The following is a 15,797-nucleotide window of genomic DNA, read 5'->3' on the forward strand; positions in this document are numbered from 1 at the left end:
GCCTCTTTAAAAATAAGAAATTCTCTTTATGAAAAGATACTATTAAAAAGTGAAAAGACAAGACACAGAGCAGGAGATATTTGCAACTTACATATCCAAAAAAGGACTTTTATTCAGAATTCAAATTATTTTAGATACATTTTGCTAATATTCAAGATTTTCATTGTAAAACATATAACTATGTGTTAAAAAGGATCTTTGCCTTAATTTGGCCGATCTAAAAAGATATCAAGGTAAGATAATGGTATATATAACAATGAGTTTTAAATCAATGAATTCTTACACATTGGAAATTATTAATCTAAATTCTGTATTTTTGTAAAATCCAGCATACTTATTTACAATTTAAAATAGAACCCATTAATGTTAAAATTTTATTTAGTTTTACTGTTAAATTAACTAAAATGCTAAGTCCAATTATTTTATTACCTAAATACATGAAATCTAATGTGCCAAAAGATACATATGGATACATTTTTTAGGCTAAAATTTAATCCTATATATTATGTTCTGATAACTTATTAGGGTCATATGAGATTAAGTTAGTTTTACATATAAAAGCATAATTAAAATTAAACAGAAAAACTCTTAGAAAATTCAGTCCAGTAATGCTAAGAGCGTGATGTAATGTCACTTAATTTTAATGATTGGACTTATTTATTTTCAAATATATATACATATATATATATATATATATGAACAATTTGTATAACTGTTATTTAAAAATCTAATTTTAAAATTTTGATTTCAAAATGTTTGAACATTTATTATTATATTATGCCTGGACTTTATCTTTCCATATCAGTAAATACTAATATTTTAGAACTGGATATTAATCATATACAATTTATTGTAATTTCAAACTTTATTGACTTTCTTTTGAATTCCAGTTGGCTTTGATATACTTGAGATTATTTTAGAGAACTAATTTTTAAACCTCAAAACTCTAGAAGTTGTACTACTTTTATATAATACTCATTTCTTCTGTTTACCCAATTTTGAAAAATTGATAAGACTTCTGTGACAGCTGTATCATAAAACGTTTTTATTTTGTTACTGTTGAATTCACAGTCAATTTTAATGAATCCTACCCAATTAAAATGGTGTGCATATTTTTGAGTCCATAATCAATATAATCAATTATATTTTACATAATTGCATAGATATAATTTTATCTCAGGATGTTGGAGGATTAATGCATTTTTCTAATATGTTGCAGAATTGCGAGAAGCTGGAGAATAATTTTGATGACATCAAGCACACGACTCTTGGTGAACGAGGAGCTCTCCGAGAAGCAATGAGGTAAGTCTGGGTCACCATAGCAACAGTCACAGATGTGGTAAAGAAAAAGTCATTCTTCATTATTGGGGGAACAAATGAGTTCATTGCCACCATTCAGCTCTGTTCTCTAAGGTATTAATTTGTCAGTGGAGAGACTTCCCTTGAGGCTGTACTTTGGTTTTGAAGCTGCATAAATGTTAAGCCTCAGTGCACAGTAAAAAATGTAAATGTTTAATTTGTTACTTAAAATGCTTAAGGGGTGTCTTGTTTTATATTTATACTAAACTGTGTGATTGAATGGAAATGTTGTTCATCTACATTCTGCCTGTATAAAAAAATAAATAGTACAATGGTGTTTTAACTGAGTAGTATTTTCTCCTAATTAATATTTAACTAAAATATTTTATAGGATTATACCATAGTATTTTTAAACTGATATACGTTTTCATACTATTATAAAGCATACAGATTAACTTTTTTTCAAATACAGCAGTCTATAATGAACCTGATGGATTTTCTTTTTTTTCCTTTTTAACATTACTATTTCTGAATATTTTTCTGAAATCTCCCTAAACTTAATACCTTTTTAATAACTTTTAGGAAGCAGTCTTTAAATCCATCTGATCAGAATCAATGAAGGCTTTTACTAGACATTGAAAATGTGTGAAGAATAAAACTTGGCATCCTTACAGCTGGAGAAACGACAACAAATGATGTTAATCTTAAAAGTTCTGAGCTTGAACCTTTGAGTGGGATAATTTCCAATATATTTGTACAGAAATAGTATATTTGCCTTGATTTAGCCTGTGAAACTAAAATTGAGTTTTAAAATATATCTCCTTCTATCCATGCTCATTTTTTAAGGGCTTAAATTAAGGCTAAAGAAAAAATTTTAAATAGGAGAAAGGATAAACCTATGAAGCTCCCTAGAAGGGTATTTTGGGCACAATTTTGTTATTGCTGGCACACAGTTACCATATACTTTAGGCTAGAAGCTGCTCTCATTTAGTGACCTCCCTTTTACCACGCAAGCAGCAGGGGAAAGTAATTAAATTTAATAGAAGCTGCCCTCATTTTGAAGCCACTTCTATTTAAAACCACAGGGGGAGGTAATTAAATTTAATGGAAACAGTAGCTTCTACACAAAGATACATGGTACTTCTATATAGATGATTATGATGTCACAAAAAGAGGAATAATATATTACTAGTATTGAGAAATTACCAGCTGGAGCAAGTGAGCCTATTTTATTGTTAATGTCTTTACTAATAAAAAAGAGGGAAAAATAAAGCTGAGTCCACAATAGCGAATTTGTATCTATATACAATGCAAGTGGACATTCTCAGAAAGTTAAAGTTATTGAAAATAGTCGTAAATTTAAAATAAAGAGTAGAATGTATTGTGGAAAAGGCCAATGCAGAAGTTATGACTGAACTGCTGTTTTTCAATATATTCTTTATTCTCTACCTGAAACTACCACAGGTATAAATTGAAAACATCATTTTTGTAAATGTTTATTATAATAACTTTGAATATGTTAAGCGTAACAATATTTATTTAGAACTGTACAGTTATTTTCTGTATTTTTATATCTATTCAGTTTGAAGTAAACCCATAGACCCACAGGAAGACAAAGAGAATGCCAGCTCTGAAGCTTTGAATAAAAGGCCAAAAACATAGAAAGAATTGCAAAGGGGCAATGTGAATGAAAATGGATGTGAGTGAGGGAAATACAATGAACAAGGGAAGGATGTAATTAGTATAGAAAATTCATCATCAAGAAAAAAACAAATTGAATTATGGGAGAACTGCGTTGGAAGAGATTATTAAATTCTGCCAAATTTTGTAATACTTGCCATTTTCGAAAATTCTGCTTTTTAAGAAGTAGAGATGAATTAATGAGAAAAACAAGTATTACCTGATTGGAATAACCTCTCAACCATCCATGCTATGAGATAAAGCAATAGGCTAGATAATTTAAATCAACATTTAATCACTTGGCTCTGTAATGTACTTTGTTTACATTGGCAGCATATTTTACACATACACACACACACACTCATAATCTTTAGATTCACCAAACACAACTAAATAATCTTGTTACCAAAAGCATTCAACAGTTTAGTGTACTGTGGGCCTAGCACTTTTTAAAAAACTTCTGGTTTTTGCCTTTAGAAAATACAGCAGGAGCTCATTCTTCATATGTGAGACTATGGAAGCATATAAACAAAAAGTTATAATGTTATGTGACTAATAGAATAAAAAGGAGAATGCATCAAGGGGCAAAAATTAATTGTTCTCTCATCTATGATCATTTTTTTTTGTCTTACATGAAGAGTGTCAAATCAAAGAAAACCATGGAGAGGATAAGAAATTTGATCTAGGCCTTGAATATGGCCAGTTTTACAGGTAGAGGGAAAGGTATTGAACAAAGGTGCAAGATGTATTTCAAGAACAGTAAAATGGTCTGATGTAGAGCAAATTTTTTTCAAGCTTTTTTGAATGTATGTTTTCCTGCAAAACTCATATAGGCAGAATTATTTGGTCAGTAATATCTCTCCTTATATGCCAAGAATCCTTGGGTATAAATAAAGCAGTATGAGGTTGGCAGGGATGGTGGGAACTATTCAGAATTTCAGAGTGTGAGAGGGGGCAGTGGGAGACAGGTATGAATAATTTGCCAACAATTTCAGTTAGCTCAGGGGCTGGTCTCAGGAGGCTTGTTGGAAATGTGTTTGTTACCATATTCTAGAGGTCAGTTACCTAGAGTCTAGCTTGCCATGATAGATACTTTAAATTACTTCAAGGAGTGATTGTGGTTTTTAAGGAAGGGGGTGAAAAGATTAAATATATTGATAAAACCGTGAAGATTATTTTACAGCTTTTTAGAATTCTAATAGGGTAAGAAAATACAATGCGGGGATAGATACAATCATTAATTTATTTAATAAACATTTATTGTGTTTCTGTAATACACCAGGTAATGGGGTTACAGATATGAATAAGGGAATCTCTGCCCTCAAGGGGCTAATGGCCTAGTTGGGGAGACAGATACAAAAATCAAATGCCTGATGTGAAGACTCAGAGCCCCAGTACTTGAGTTGTTTCCCTGGTCCCAAAAATGCCATGGCATTTTTTCTCTTGGTCCATGGGCATGACATAGCTTGGCTCTAGAACATCCTTTTTTTCTCACTAACTTAACCTCTGCAGCAGCCCTCAGGTGGCTCCGGGCACCCACAGTGGTACCCTCCTCCTGAGTGTGTCTGTAGTCTGGAGAAGTTGGAACAAAACTGGACTGAATCTGAAGAGTGACATTTTGTGGCTGCTGTGTTCGGGCCTTATCATCAAGTTGGGTATTATCTACTTATTTCTTAAGGTTCTACTACTACTATGAGCGGAGAACAAAAAAGAGAGGTCTCTGCCCTTGCTCAGTTCTCTGTCATCTCATCCAATCCCTGTTCGTGGGCAGTCTTTGCCATGCAGTCTTGGACCTGTTCTTTCATCAGTGTCCCAGCTCAGGAATCATTTTAGACCCCTCCAGTACTTCTTCCTGATCCCAGATGTGAGGATCTAATCCTGGATGTGAGAACCTGTGGCCGGCTATTTAAAACATGTAAGGGGCTACAGCCTACTCTGGAATGTGCTGGCTAAATGAAACGAGTATTTTATTAGGTTTTAACTCATACCCAGACTGGGAAAAAATAATTCAAAAGTTTGTTATGGGCTTCCCTGGTGGCTCAGTGGTTGAGAGTCCGCCTGCCGATGCAGGGGATACGGGTTCGTGCCCTGGTCTGGGAAGATCCCACATGCCGCGGAGCAGCTGGGCCCCTGAGCCATGGCTGCTGAGCCTGCGCGTCCGGAGCCTGTGCTCCGCAACAGGAGAGGCCACAACAGTGAGAGGCCTGCGTACTGCAGAAAAAAAAAAAAAAAGTTTGTTTTGGCAGTAGAGTAGAGGGTACAGTGGAGGGAATGAGAGATCTAGAGAAATCAGTGACTCCACTAAGATAAAGGTAGAAGGGTATAGAGGTCAATAGAGGAGAGTGTGTTTGAGAAATTTAGAAATATTTAGAAGGTAGATCTGATCAGACTCTGTGACTTAATAGCCTCAATATATTAAAAACTTGATTTAGTCTCTATTGCTCTGTTTAAAACCTTTTAAAGTTTTCTTATGCTTTCAGAATAAAGTCTAATTTATTTGTGTATCCTACTAGATAGTAAATCTCATGAGGGTAAGAGGATTGCTATTTTCCTCTCCTTTGTATTCTTAGCCTTACCATAGTATTAGCGTATTAGGTGCTTAATAATTATTTGTTGAATTATTGATAAAGATAAAAAATAAGAAGAAGGACATTTATCAAGGGCAAGTCAAAAAATTTTTTTGACTTTGTATTCAACTTTTTTTTCCCTTCCAGTTTTATTGAGATATAATTGACATACAGCACTGTGTAAGTTTAAACTCAGATGTTTTTATTTTGAGTATTTGGATATACATTAATTGAGATAGGGAAAGAGAAAAGAAGAGGAGGATTAAGTAAGACGATTTTAATTTTCAGATGAATTTGAGATAGCTATGGTAAACTCATGTGTAAATTTGCAGTAGGCAAAGGAAAGTACAACTCTGCAACTCAGGAAAAAGACTGGAGGTTGCAGCCTGGGATTTGTTAAGTATTTTGATATTTGTAGCCATGGGAAAGCATCTGATTTCGAATGATAGTGCATGGAATCAGAAAGGAGAGTCTAACCAGATGCCTAAGAAAATACTTGGTTTAGGAAAATGTGTGTCAGAGAGAAACATATTTTGGGATTTAAAAATTTTAAATAACTTTCTCCAACAGAATTAATTGGGACTCTGATATGGTGTGTCTGAGCACTTGAACTGTGGCTAGTGTAACTGAAGGACTGAATGTTTAATTTTATTTAATTTTTATTAATTTAAATGCAAATTGTTGCATGTGGTTAGTGGCTATGGTTTGGACAGCATCGCCCCAGAGGGATGTTTTTGAGTTGCTAACATGACATTCACCTTTCTCTCACCAATGGAATTATCATCAAAGGAGAGTCTAGGGTAAGGCTAAACCACGTTCACACACATCACACATACACATCATGCACACTCTCTCTCAAAAAATGAAGAGTAAAACTGGAATCAGAACATAGTAATGGATATAAAACCAAAATTAACAAATATGATATGGAGGAGACACGGTGACTATTATTTTCTAAAGACATGACTTGTATGTAGAAACCTCTATGGAATTAACAACAAAAACAATCTAGAAATTAATAAAAGAATTTAGTAATATGGTCAGTTTTAAGATAAAAATGGAAATTTGTGAACTTTTCTGTGTATTACCTATTCTATGAAGATCCTATGAAGTAGTTATATTAGAGTACCCCAGTCATCCAGGGCATGTTGAATTGTTCGGCAAATGGTATGAGGCAGTTGTTTTGCTGTTTAGAAAAAAGAAATCACCTTATATTTTTACCTCACAGGTATTAAAGGAAGTTTCGTGTATATTAAAGAGATAAATAAATAAATGAGACAGCCACAGTCCAATAAACTATGAAAGTGACTATCTCTGAGGTTTGGATGGGGAAAGAGATAATAATCCAATAAGTAGTTGAGGAAAAAACTAAGCTTTGACTGCATTAAAAAAGCTTCTGGGGCTTCCCTGGTGGCGCAGTGGTTGGGAGTCCACCTGTCGATGCAGCGGGCATGGGTCCGTGCCCCGGTCTGGGAAGATCCCACATGCCACGGAGTGGCTAGGTCCGTGAGCCATGGCCGCTGAGCCTGCGCGTCCGGAGCCTGTGCTCCGCAATGGGAGAGACCGCAACAGTGAGAGGCCTGCGTACCGCAAAAAAAAAAACAAAAAACAAACAAAACAAAAAAAACTTCTTTATATGGCAAAAAATCACAAAATTTAAAGACAACATCAGTGTTCTGTATTGCCATGAGTGTAAGAGATGCAAAAAAATTTAGGAGCTCAGTGGTTAATTGGCAAAGTATGATTAAGAAACCCTTAAAATATTCAACTCTAATGGCAAGCAAAATATAAATTACATAAAAAGTACTAATTCTTGGTTATTGATGTTACTGCAGTTCAGCGAGGAGGAGATTTTTGAGTGCTGGAGATGGACTGGTAAGAGCCATTGTCCCATTCTCAGAGATCAAGAGGAATTGAAATTACTTCTGCATTTAAGGAAGGGAGTGTACCAATAATTACTAAGAACCTTGAAACAAACATACCCCTTTTCATATAAATTTAACTTCATGAAATATACTATGCACAAGACATAGAAATTATGGACAATCTGAAACTGTTTCTCAAATTATAAAATATAACAGTAAACAAACTGAATAGAACCTAATTGTCTACTATTAAGGAAATAATAAGAAAATGAAGTTTCTAGAATATAAAATAATATATATGGTATATCAATAAATATATATACATAATGATAAATTATGGCATATTTAGTTATATCTGGATATTAAAATGATCTTTAACACAGTGTTTTTGAGTGACACGAGTATCATCATGTTCACTGAAAAATACCAGGAAACAAAATTGCACGTAGAACATGATCTCCATTGAATATAAAGAATAAAGAGAAAAAAGATAGGAATAAAATACAGCAAAATAGCTATTATATCTGAGTGGTGGGCTTACACATTTCTTAGGCTTATAATTTTCTGTTCTAAATTTTCTATAATGGGAGCATATTATGAATGATTAGAAAAATAATGAGATACATAGGCGCGGACTGGCGTGTTCTTGGGATTAGAGAGCGGGATGTCCGGCTTGCGAGCGGGAACCTCTGAGTCGCGCACGGAGAAAGAACGATTTAAAAATGGGTGATGTCGAGAAGGACAAGAAGATTTTTGTTCAGAAGTGTGCCCAGTGCCATACTGTGGAAAAGGGAGGCAAGCACAAGACCGGGCCAAATCTCCGTGGTCTGTTTGGGCAAAAGACAGGACAGGCTGTCGGATTCTCTTACACAGATGCCAACAAGAACGAAGGCATCACCTCTGGGGAGAGGAGACGCTGATGGAGTATTTGGAGAATCCCAAGAAGTACATCCCTGGAACAAAAATGATCTTCGCTGGCGTTAAGAAGAAGGGAGAAAGGGCAGACTTGATAGCTTATCTCAAAAAAGCTACTAATGAGTAATAGTTGGCCACTGCCTTATTTATTATGAGACAAATGTCTCATGACTTTTTATGTGTACCATATTTAAATTGATCTCATACACTAGAATTCAGATCATGAATGGCTGATGTAATATTTCTGTCCTGATTTAAATAAGATTGGCTTGTGGCTAAATAAATATGGCCAGCTTTTTGAATTTTGATAGTAATTCTGGTTCAACAAGTACTATCACTGTTTTCCCTTTCTAAAGAGATGATTAAACTTGAATAAGGAATGTTAAACTATTTAGGGATATGGTGAATGCCTTCTCAAACCCTATAGGAGATTGGTTTTATATTTAGATTTCTATAACTGGTTATATTAATATATTTAAATATTGAGAAGCTCCCTTCACTATCTCATAGACCAGCAAGAGTCACCTGTGTTTCAAGTTGTGTTCATTCACCCGTTAAGGCAAGGGCTGAAGATACACTGACAATGTCCACTTTCCTTTTTTGGTCTTAACTGTTCCAATTTAATTAAAATTCTCCATCTAAAAAAAAAAAAAAAAGAAAAAAGAAAAATAATGAAGTAAGAAGGAAAAATGAGAAGAATAAAATAAGATACAAAATCTAGGATAAGTGGCAAAAATCAGATTTTAGCCTCCAACTGTGATTTTAGATAAATTAGTCTTTTTTAGTCTTTTTTGTAAGATAGGATTAAAAACTTAATAGGATTGATATGAACAACAATAATGTAGGGAGAATGCTTTGTAATTTATGAAACATTAAGAAAATGAAGATACAAAGTATTACAATGTTTGTATACATTATTTCTATTGAATGGTGTATAGTGCTTATTTCAAATAAATTACATATGTCATACATAATGGAATTGACTGGAAAACTTCGGTGTGGTCTTAGAATGTAGAATGCCAGAGGGAATATTTTTTGTCTAACTTATAGAGTCCATTGTAGTTCCATGGCTGTGTGGAAACACTGTACAGGATTTCTGAAAATGATGACATGAAAAAATTTTAAGGACAGAAAAATATGTATCATCTCCAGGTGAAATCTCTGTCTATAGTATGATAAGAATGAATTTAGAGGTGAAATTCTCCATTTCTTTTCATTTTTTCCCCTTATCTCTGCCAATTCAACCCTCTTATCATACCAAAGTGATTTAATTACTGTATTATATTTTGCACCTGTCATAGCCCCTGTAATCATTTCTAAACATCAAGGGGAAAAGTGGGACCTTTTTAAAAAACGTGGTGTCTCTGTCACCTTTTTACTTCCCAAGGAAGTAGTGGGCCATGTGTAGTAGAAATAATGAAATTGGAAGGTACTTCAGTTGAATAACTTAAGAAAATGGGGTGTCAAAATCTGAAAGAAAAGTTACATATAGAATATAGTTCATTAAGAAAAAAATATAAACAACTATATGAAGCTTTCTGATAATGACTTAATACACAAAAATATAGATTTGTGAGATCTGTGGATATACCTTGATGGTGAGAATATAAATTACATTTTAGAGTACAGACATAGCCAATTAAGGGTTAGTATTTTATATGTAGAGCCATACATATTCAGTGAGAGCTGTTACATTTAGGTGATTATTCTAAAGATAAACTACCAGGACATTATATCTCTGAAATCTATTCCTTTTTGCTCAGCTTTGTCACGTGTTAGGAATTCTGTCACTAGATGGTGATGTTGAGTTGCACAGTTTATATTCTTGGCTTTTTTTCTGGTGCGTGTAATAGTAATTGTAGGTGTACATAAACCCTGCCATGTATCCAGAGTTAAAACTGAAGGTATAACTATGTAAATTAGGAAAATAATTTTAAGAGATACAGTACATTTTAAATATCATTTAAGTCGAAAGGTAAAAATCCTTTAAAGCTATTGCTTTACTTTAGACTTTGAGAGGTAGAAGGAATATAAATAGCAATCTAAACTTTTCATTGAAAGAGTGAGGTCTGAAAAGAGATTCAAAGACATTAAAAATAAGTATTTTTCAGTTTTTCCCTTCTAGATGTGTTAGTTTACAAAATACAACTTTAATTTCATTCCTCTGTTAATATCTAGTGGTACTGAGGCTGTTTGCCATCTGATCTAAGGGATGTGTTACTCCTGGTACCTAGATATTGTTTTAGTTGCTTATTGTTTTAGTTATATTAATTTTGCATCCCTTGCTAAGCATAATGGTTAAACTACACTGGTATTTCTTTAACTGGTACTTCCACATGAATTGAAGTAAAAGACTGTCTCTATGAGTAATTTGGCCATCTGAATAAGACTTGAAGATAAGAATATTATCACTATCCTACTTAACCTTACACTTGTAGATAAATTTGTGTGTGTATGTATATATATATATATATATATATATATATATATATATAACATGCAGAAATGTGTGTTTGTATATATATAGATATATGTCCACATATATGTACTCTATCTCTATTAATTTCTATCTTTATTTCTATCTCTATATGAATCTCCCTGTCCCAGTCAAGGAAATCTTGCAGCTTGACAGCATTTGAAGTTTGGAGATTCATTTGCTTTTTAGACATATCTGTTAGAATTACAGTTTTATGCACAACTTTCAATGAAATTCTTTTATAATGGTAAAAAAAGAGGAGGGGGAAGAGAAGGAAACCTAAATATTTATGAATAGTGAATTGAATAAGTAGTTTAGAAAACAAATCTAAGGCATGAGAAAATTTGAAGTGGTGTTGAAGAGAAGTATAAAATAAAATGAGAAATTATTAAAATATTTCTAATGAAATCAGGTTGTTTAATGGTATGAAAAGTAAACACAAATTGTTTAAAGTCCTGAATATGTTATATAATGATCAGTGATTACATATTCAATATTAGTAACATATTTTTGTTTTCAAAGTTTACAAAAATAAAGGTAATTATAAATGCCCATGTGTGTGTATGTGTGTGTTTTAACTACATGCAAAGTTTGACCTGTGAAATTGGATGCAGAAGCAATGCGTAAGCTTCCTATTTTAATCATATTTCTTGATCCTATAATAATTATATTTCTCCAAGTTTTTTTTTTGCTAAAGGGATCAGCAGGAATCTCTGGAAAACACACCCCACCCTCCGCCCCCAGTAAGCAGGTTACAAGAGTATCCTCTTTTCTTCCATGCAGAGGAGAATATCTTATCTTTTTCATTTCTCTTAGAGAGAGGCACACACTCTACTATGCACATAAGCACGTGTCTATGGTTTGTGTCACCTAACAGAAAGAGGGCAACCAGGCTGAATATCTTCAAATTTTATAAAATATAAAGACAAAAGCACACCATCACTTTTTCTAGATAATGATGATGGAACTACTTTAATAACATTATTGAAATGCAGCTTAGAAAACGTAGGTTAAGCATTAGGAAAATGATTAATTATGTAAAAATATATGTAATTAATTGCATTTGATTATATATTCCGTGTAATTAAGTTAATGTAATTTGTGTACTATGAATACATATGTATACACACAGTTTACACATATGTGTGCAAATATGCACACGTGTATGCACACACACATACATTTGGTATTATCTGTTTACTGCATAACTTAAGAATGTTACTTTCATTCACTTCAGGGATGAGTGAAAGCAAGATTTGTCATTCAGTTTCAAATGGGCCAAAGATAATTTAATTTTTTCACCATTCATGGGAAGTAGAAGAAAAGTTCTATATTTTCACTAATGTTTAATAAAACCAAATATATACCTAATACTTGTGGATTATTTATGGATTTGGTAGCAATTGGTATATATGAATTAAGAGCTATGTTAATTTACTGTTTTTCTCTACTTTGAACTTTTAAAAAAAAATTAATTTATTTATTTTTGGCTGTGTTAGGTCTTCGTTTCTGTGTGAGGGCTTTCTCCAGTTGCAGAGAGCGGGGGCCTCTCCCATTGCAGAGCACAGGCCCCAGACGCACAGGGTCAGTAGTTGTGGCACACGGGCTTAGTTGCTTCGCGGCATGTGGGATCTTCTCATACCAGGGCTTGAACCCGTGTCCCCTGCATTGGCAGGCAGACTCCCAACCACTGCGCCACCAGGGAAGCCCTCTACTTTGAACTTTAATTAGTACTTGAATGTTAGAAATGATTGCATACTTATTAATTATAAATTTTGGGAAACAACAGCACAAGTAAATCAGGCATGACTTGATGCAGTTATATACTTATAAAACGCATTATCATATTCATTAATCTGAGCATTGGTTCTTTCAACCTGGTGCCCACTGTGTAACTAGACAATATTTTCTTAAAAGAAATATTTACAGAAAAAAATCAAATTAATATTGTAACTGCTATTTTATGACCACTTGATACATTTAGAATGATAAAACCAAAACAGAAAATATGTATTATTATATTAGAAGTTACTATTTAAAACAACAGCATTAGCAACAACATAAATAGATAGTATTTAACTAAGGTAAAAAAAAATTGCATTTTTCCCTTAGTAGCAAAAGATTGTGTGTTAAAGACTACAGAGAAAGGATACAGCCTTTGTTTTGCTACCAAAGAAAAATACAGAGAGCTGTCTTACTCTAGAATGCTTATCATTTTAGATACAGACTTTGAATGAGCAGCTAATAGCTAAAATTATTTAGGAGATAAAAATTGGTACTGTGAGGATTAGCTTTAATTTTAAGTATCCATAATTGAAGTGCCACATTATGATTGTAATGTTATGATAATCCTGTTAACAAGCTGTTGTGTATATACTATCATATTTTAATGTAGTTACAAAGCTTAAGTAAACCATAAAGTAAATTGCTTTTTGAATCAGGCTTTTACAAGTGGAAAATTAGTGGTTTACATGTTTTGAATATGTATTTTGTAATTATATTTGGCATTTTCTACATCTTAAGAAGAATAATAGAATGGGTTTATAGATAATTCATTATTGTTTATAAGTACATTGGTATATTTTGTTATTGCTCATTCTAATTAATTTAGGTTCATTCCACATATAACACAATAGCTGATTCTATTTTTTTTCTGTAATAGTCTTCTCTTCTAGAAGATATACATTGCAGTTTAGTTTTTCTATTTACCATTTCTCATATATCAGCACACTACATTTAAAAGAAAATTTCTACCCTTTCTTATCTATTATTTCTACAGGTTATTGTGATGTATAATGAATTCTATCCATCGAGAGTGTTTGTGTTTACTCCATTTTTTGGGAAGAAAAAAATGTGTCCCATTCTGACAACTGGTGAAGATAGCTAACTGGTTAGATTTACTTTTTCTGAATTTGTTGCTTCAATAAACAGAACATGGTAATTTGATAGTCTAAAGCAGAAGTAAGCAAACAGTTTATGTAGAAGTCTGGATAGTATCTTCAGCTTTCTGGGTCATATGGTCTCTAATTGGAACTATTCAGTTGTGCTGGTATAGTGCAAATGCACCCACATAGACTATATCATCCAACGGGTGTGGCTGCATTGTTGTGGCTGTGTTCTAATGAAATTTTATTTATGGAAATTGGCAGCCAGCTGGATTTGTCCCATGGGTCATAGTTCACTGACCCCTCGTTAAGAGCAAATTTGACATAAACCAATTAAAATAAATTTCAAAGAATTGTTTGGTACATATATTATGAATTTGTGATTTTCTCTGATTAATAGTAAAAATACTATGAAGCTCTTCCAATGTTATTAATAAGTGTGACTTAGAACATTTACTGAGGTGTCATATCTCCTAGTTTCTGGGCTGTTTCTTGAAATTGAATAAGTTACATTTCCTAGATTACTCATGCAAGTGAACAGGCATGATTAAGAATTAAATCGTCAGTTGCAATTTTAAAATCACAAATATGCAGCCAACTTGAGGTATCCATGTCAATGCCACTGAATCAGTTAGCATTTATCTGTTATGCTTGTGGTTGAAGAACCATGTACATTATGAAACAGTATAATGTTACTCTCCGGTTTGACACTAGTTAACCACAATGAGGTACCTATGAAAATTCAATGTTGTGATATTATAGTTTATCAATTATTTTTATAAATGGATGAAGAATCATGGCATCTACTAAAGTACATACATGATAGCTGATATTTATTGGAAAATATTCATTGTGATGTGTTTTTTGTCTATTTAACTCCTTTATAAAGTTTTGTACCCGTGGGACTCTCTGAGGAATTGCCTCTATTTTAAAATTTAATCAATCAATATTTACTTAATAAATCAGTGAATCATGAATAAATCTTTTTCTTAGTGCACAAAGAAGTTTTTTCTAGGATTCAATGAGAGGCCATATGGTATACTCTGTACTCTTTAAAAAAAAATGCTCCTGATGTTTAAATTTCAACCTTCCTAATATCTTCCAAGAAACCTCCTAAGAAATTTAGTTAATTTAGTACATGTCCTAACTTTTAGCCCTATAGTTCTCACCCATTTTAAGGGCCATTACTTTGGCTGGCAAATAGAATAAATAATAGTAGTCATTTTATTCAGAAGTCTTCCATAACATCAACTTCCATCAAGTTTTAGTGGAAATGGGTGTCTGTCATTGGACATCATAGGTGATACCTTTAGTTGATATCTGTGCTGTGTTTACAAACCAGTTATCCTGCCAGTATCTCCCTCTATCTTTGAGGAGAGTTTAGAGCAATCTTTCTTTTTTTTTTTTTTTTTAAGATGGGTAAGAAAAATGATTTACAATAAGGTTAAATTACTTACTGGTATTATATTTGTCATTGTCATATTTTTCCTCCATATTTCATTTCTTCCTTCATCCACTTAGATGTTGCTTATAATTTCATATTCTGTAAGGGAATATTGCTTGAGACATTTCTCACCCAGGGCTAAGAACTGTGTTGAAATTTAAACAGTTTGGATGAAAAAGCTGTTTGAGGAATCAGATTTTTTCTTTTTAATAGTGAAACAAGGGTAAGAAATTTTTTCATTGTAAAGAAATAAATTACTAGTTTTGACATATAATTATAGTTAAATGATTGCATATGAGTAAAATATATTAAATAATTAAAAATCATTGGGTAGCAAGTTTGAGCCAGTTAGAAGCATTAATTGAAGCCTGAGAATCATTGCTTAGGTTCAGTCATTCCATTAAAATGAAAGTCTATTTTTATTTGGTAGTAATACAGGACTTGTCTTGCAATTCATATTTCTTCAGGATTATTCTGCTCACTTGAAATTTTTAGAGAATTGATTGTTCTTTCAGCACTTCCACCAAAATATTTACCTGCTTTTAAGGGTCATGATAAATATTTTTGTTCCATATATTTCTATAGGTGATATAGTTATTCCAGAAAGATATCTTGACTATATCAATACTAATACATACTATTTGCAATCTATAAATATATGAGCAA

At 32.8% G+C, this 15,797-nt stretch overlaps 1 protein-coding gene and 1 pseudogene across 3 annotated transcripts in view; both read left to right on the forward strand.

Annotated features, from left to right (window-relative positions):
- DPYD (dihydropyrimidine dehydrogenase) overlaps window positions 1-15,797 on the forward strand; it is an 811,527-nt gene that overhangs the window by 108,466 nt on the left and 687,264 nt on the right. Inside the window, exon 3 of one of the 2 annotated variants that reach the window (XM_081225179.1) lies at window positions 1,220-1,302. In XM_081225179.1, coding sequence (XP_081081305.1) covers window positions 1,220-1,302 — 83 coding nt within the window. Of the gene's footprint in view, window positions 1-1,216; window positions 1,303-15,797 lie in introns of those variants that run through there. The other variant, XM_081225181.1, reaches the window with a different exon arrangement.
- On the forward strand, window positions 5,015-8,994 carry LOC308612597 (cytochrome c-like; annotated as a pseudogene). Its single transcript has one exon. The product of its transcript is annotated as a cytochrome c-like (transcript).

This window comes from Mesoplodon bidens, assembly GCF_964165515.1.
Source record: "Mesoplodon bidens genome assembly, chromosome: 2".
In the NCBI taxonomy this organism is placed as follows: domain Eukaryota; kingdom Metazoa; phylum Chordata; class Mammalia; order Artiodactyla; family Ziphiidae; genus Mesoplodon; species Mesoplodon bidens.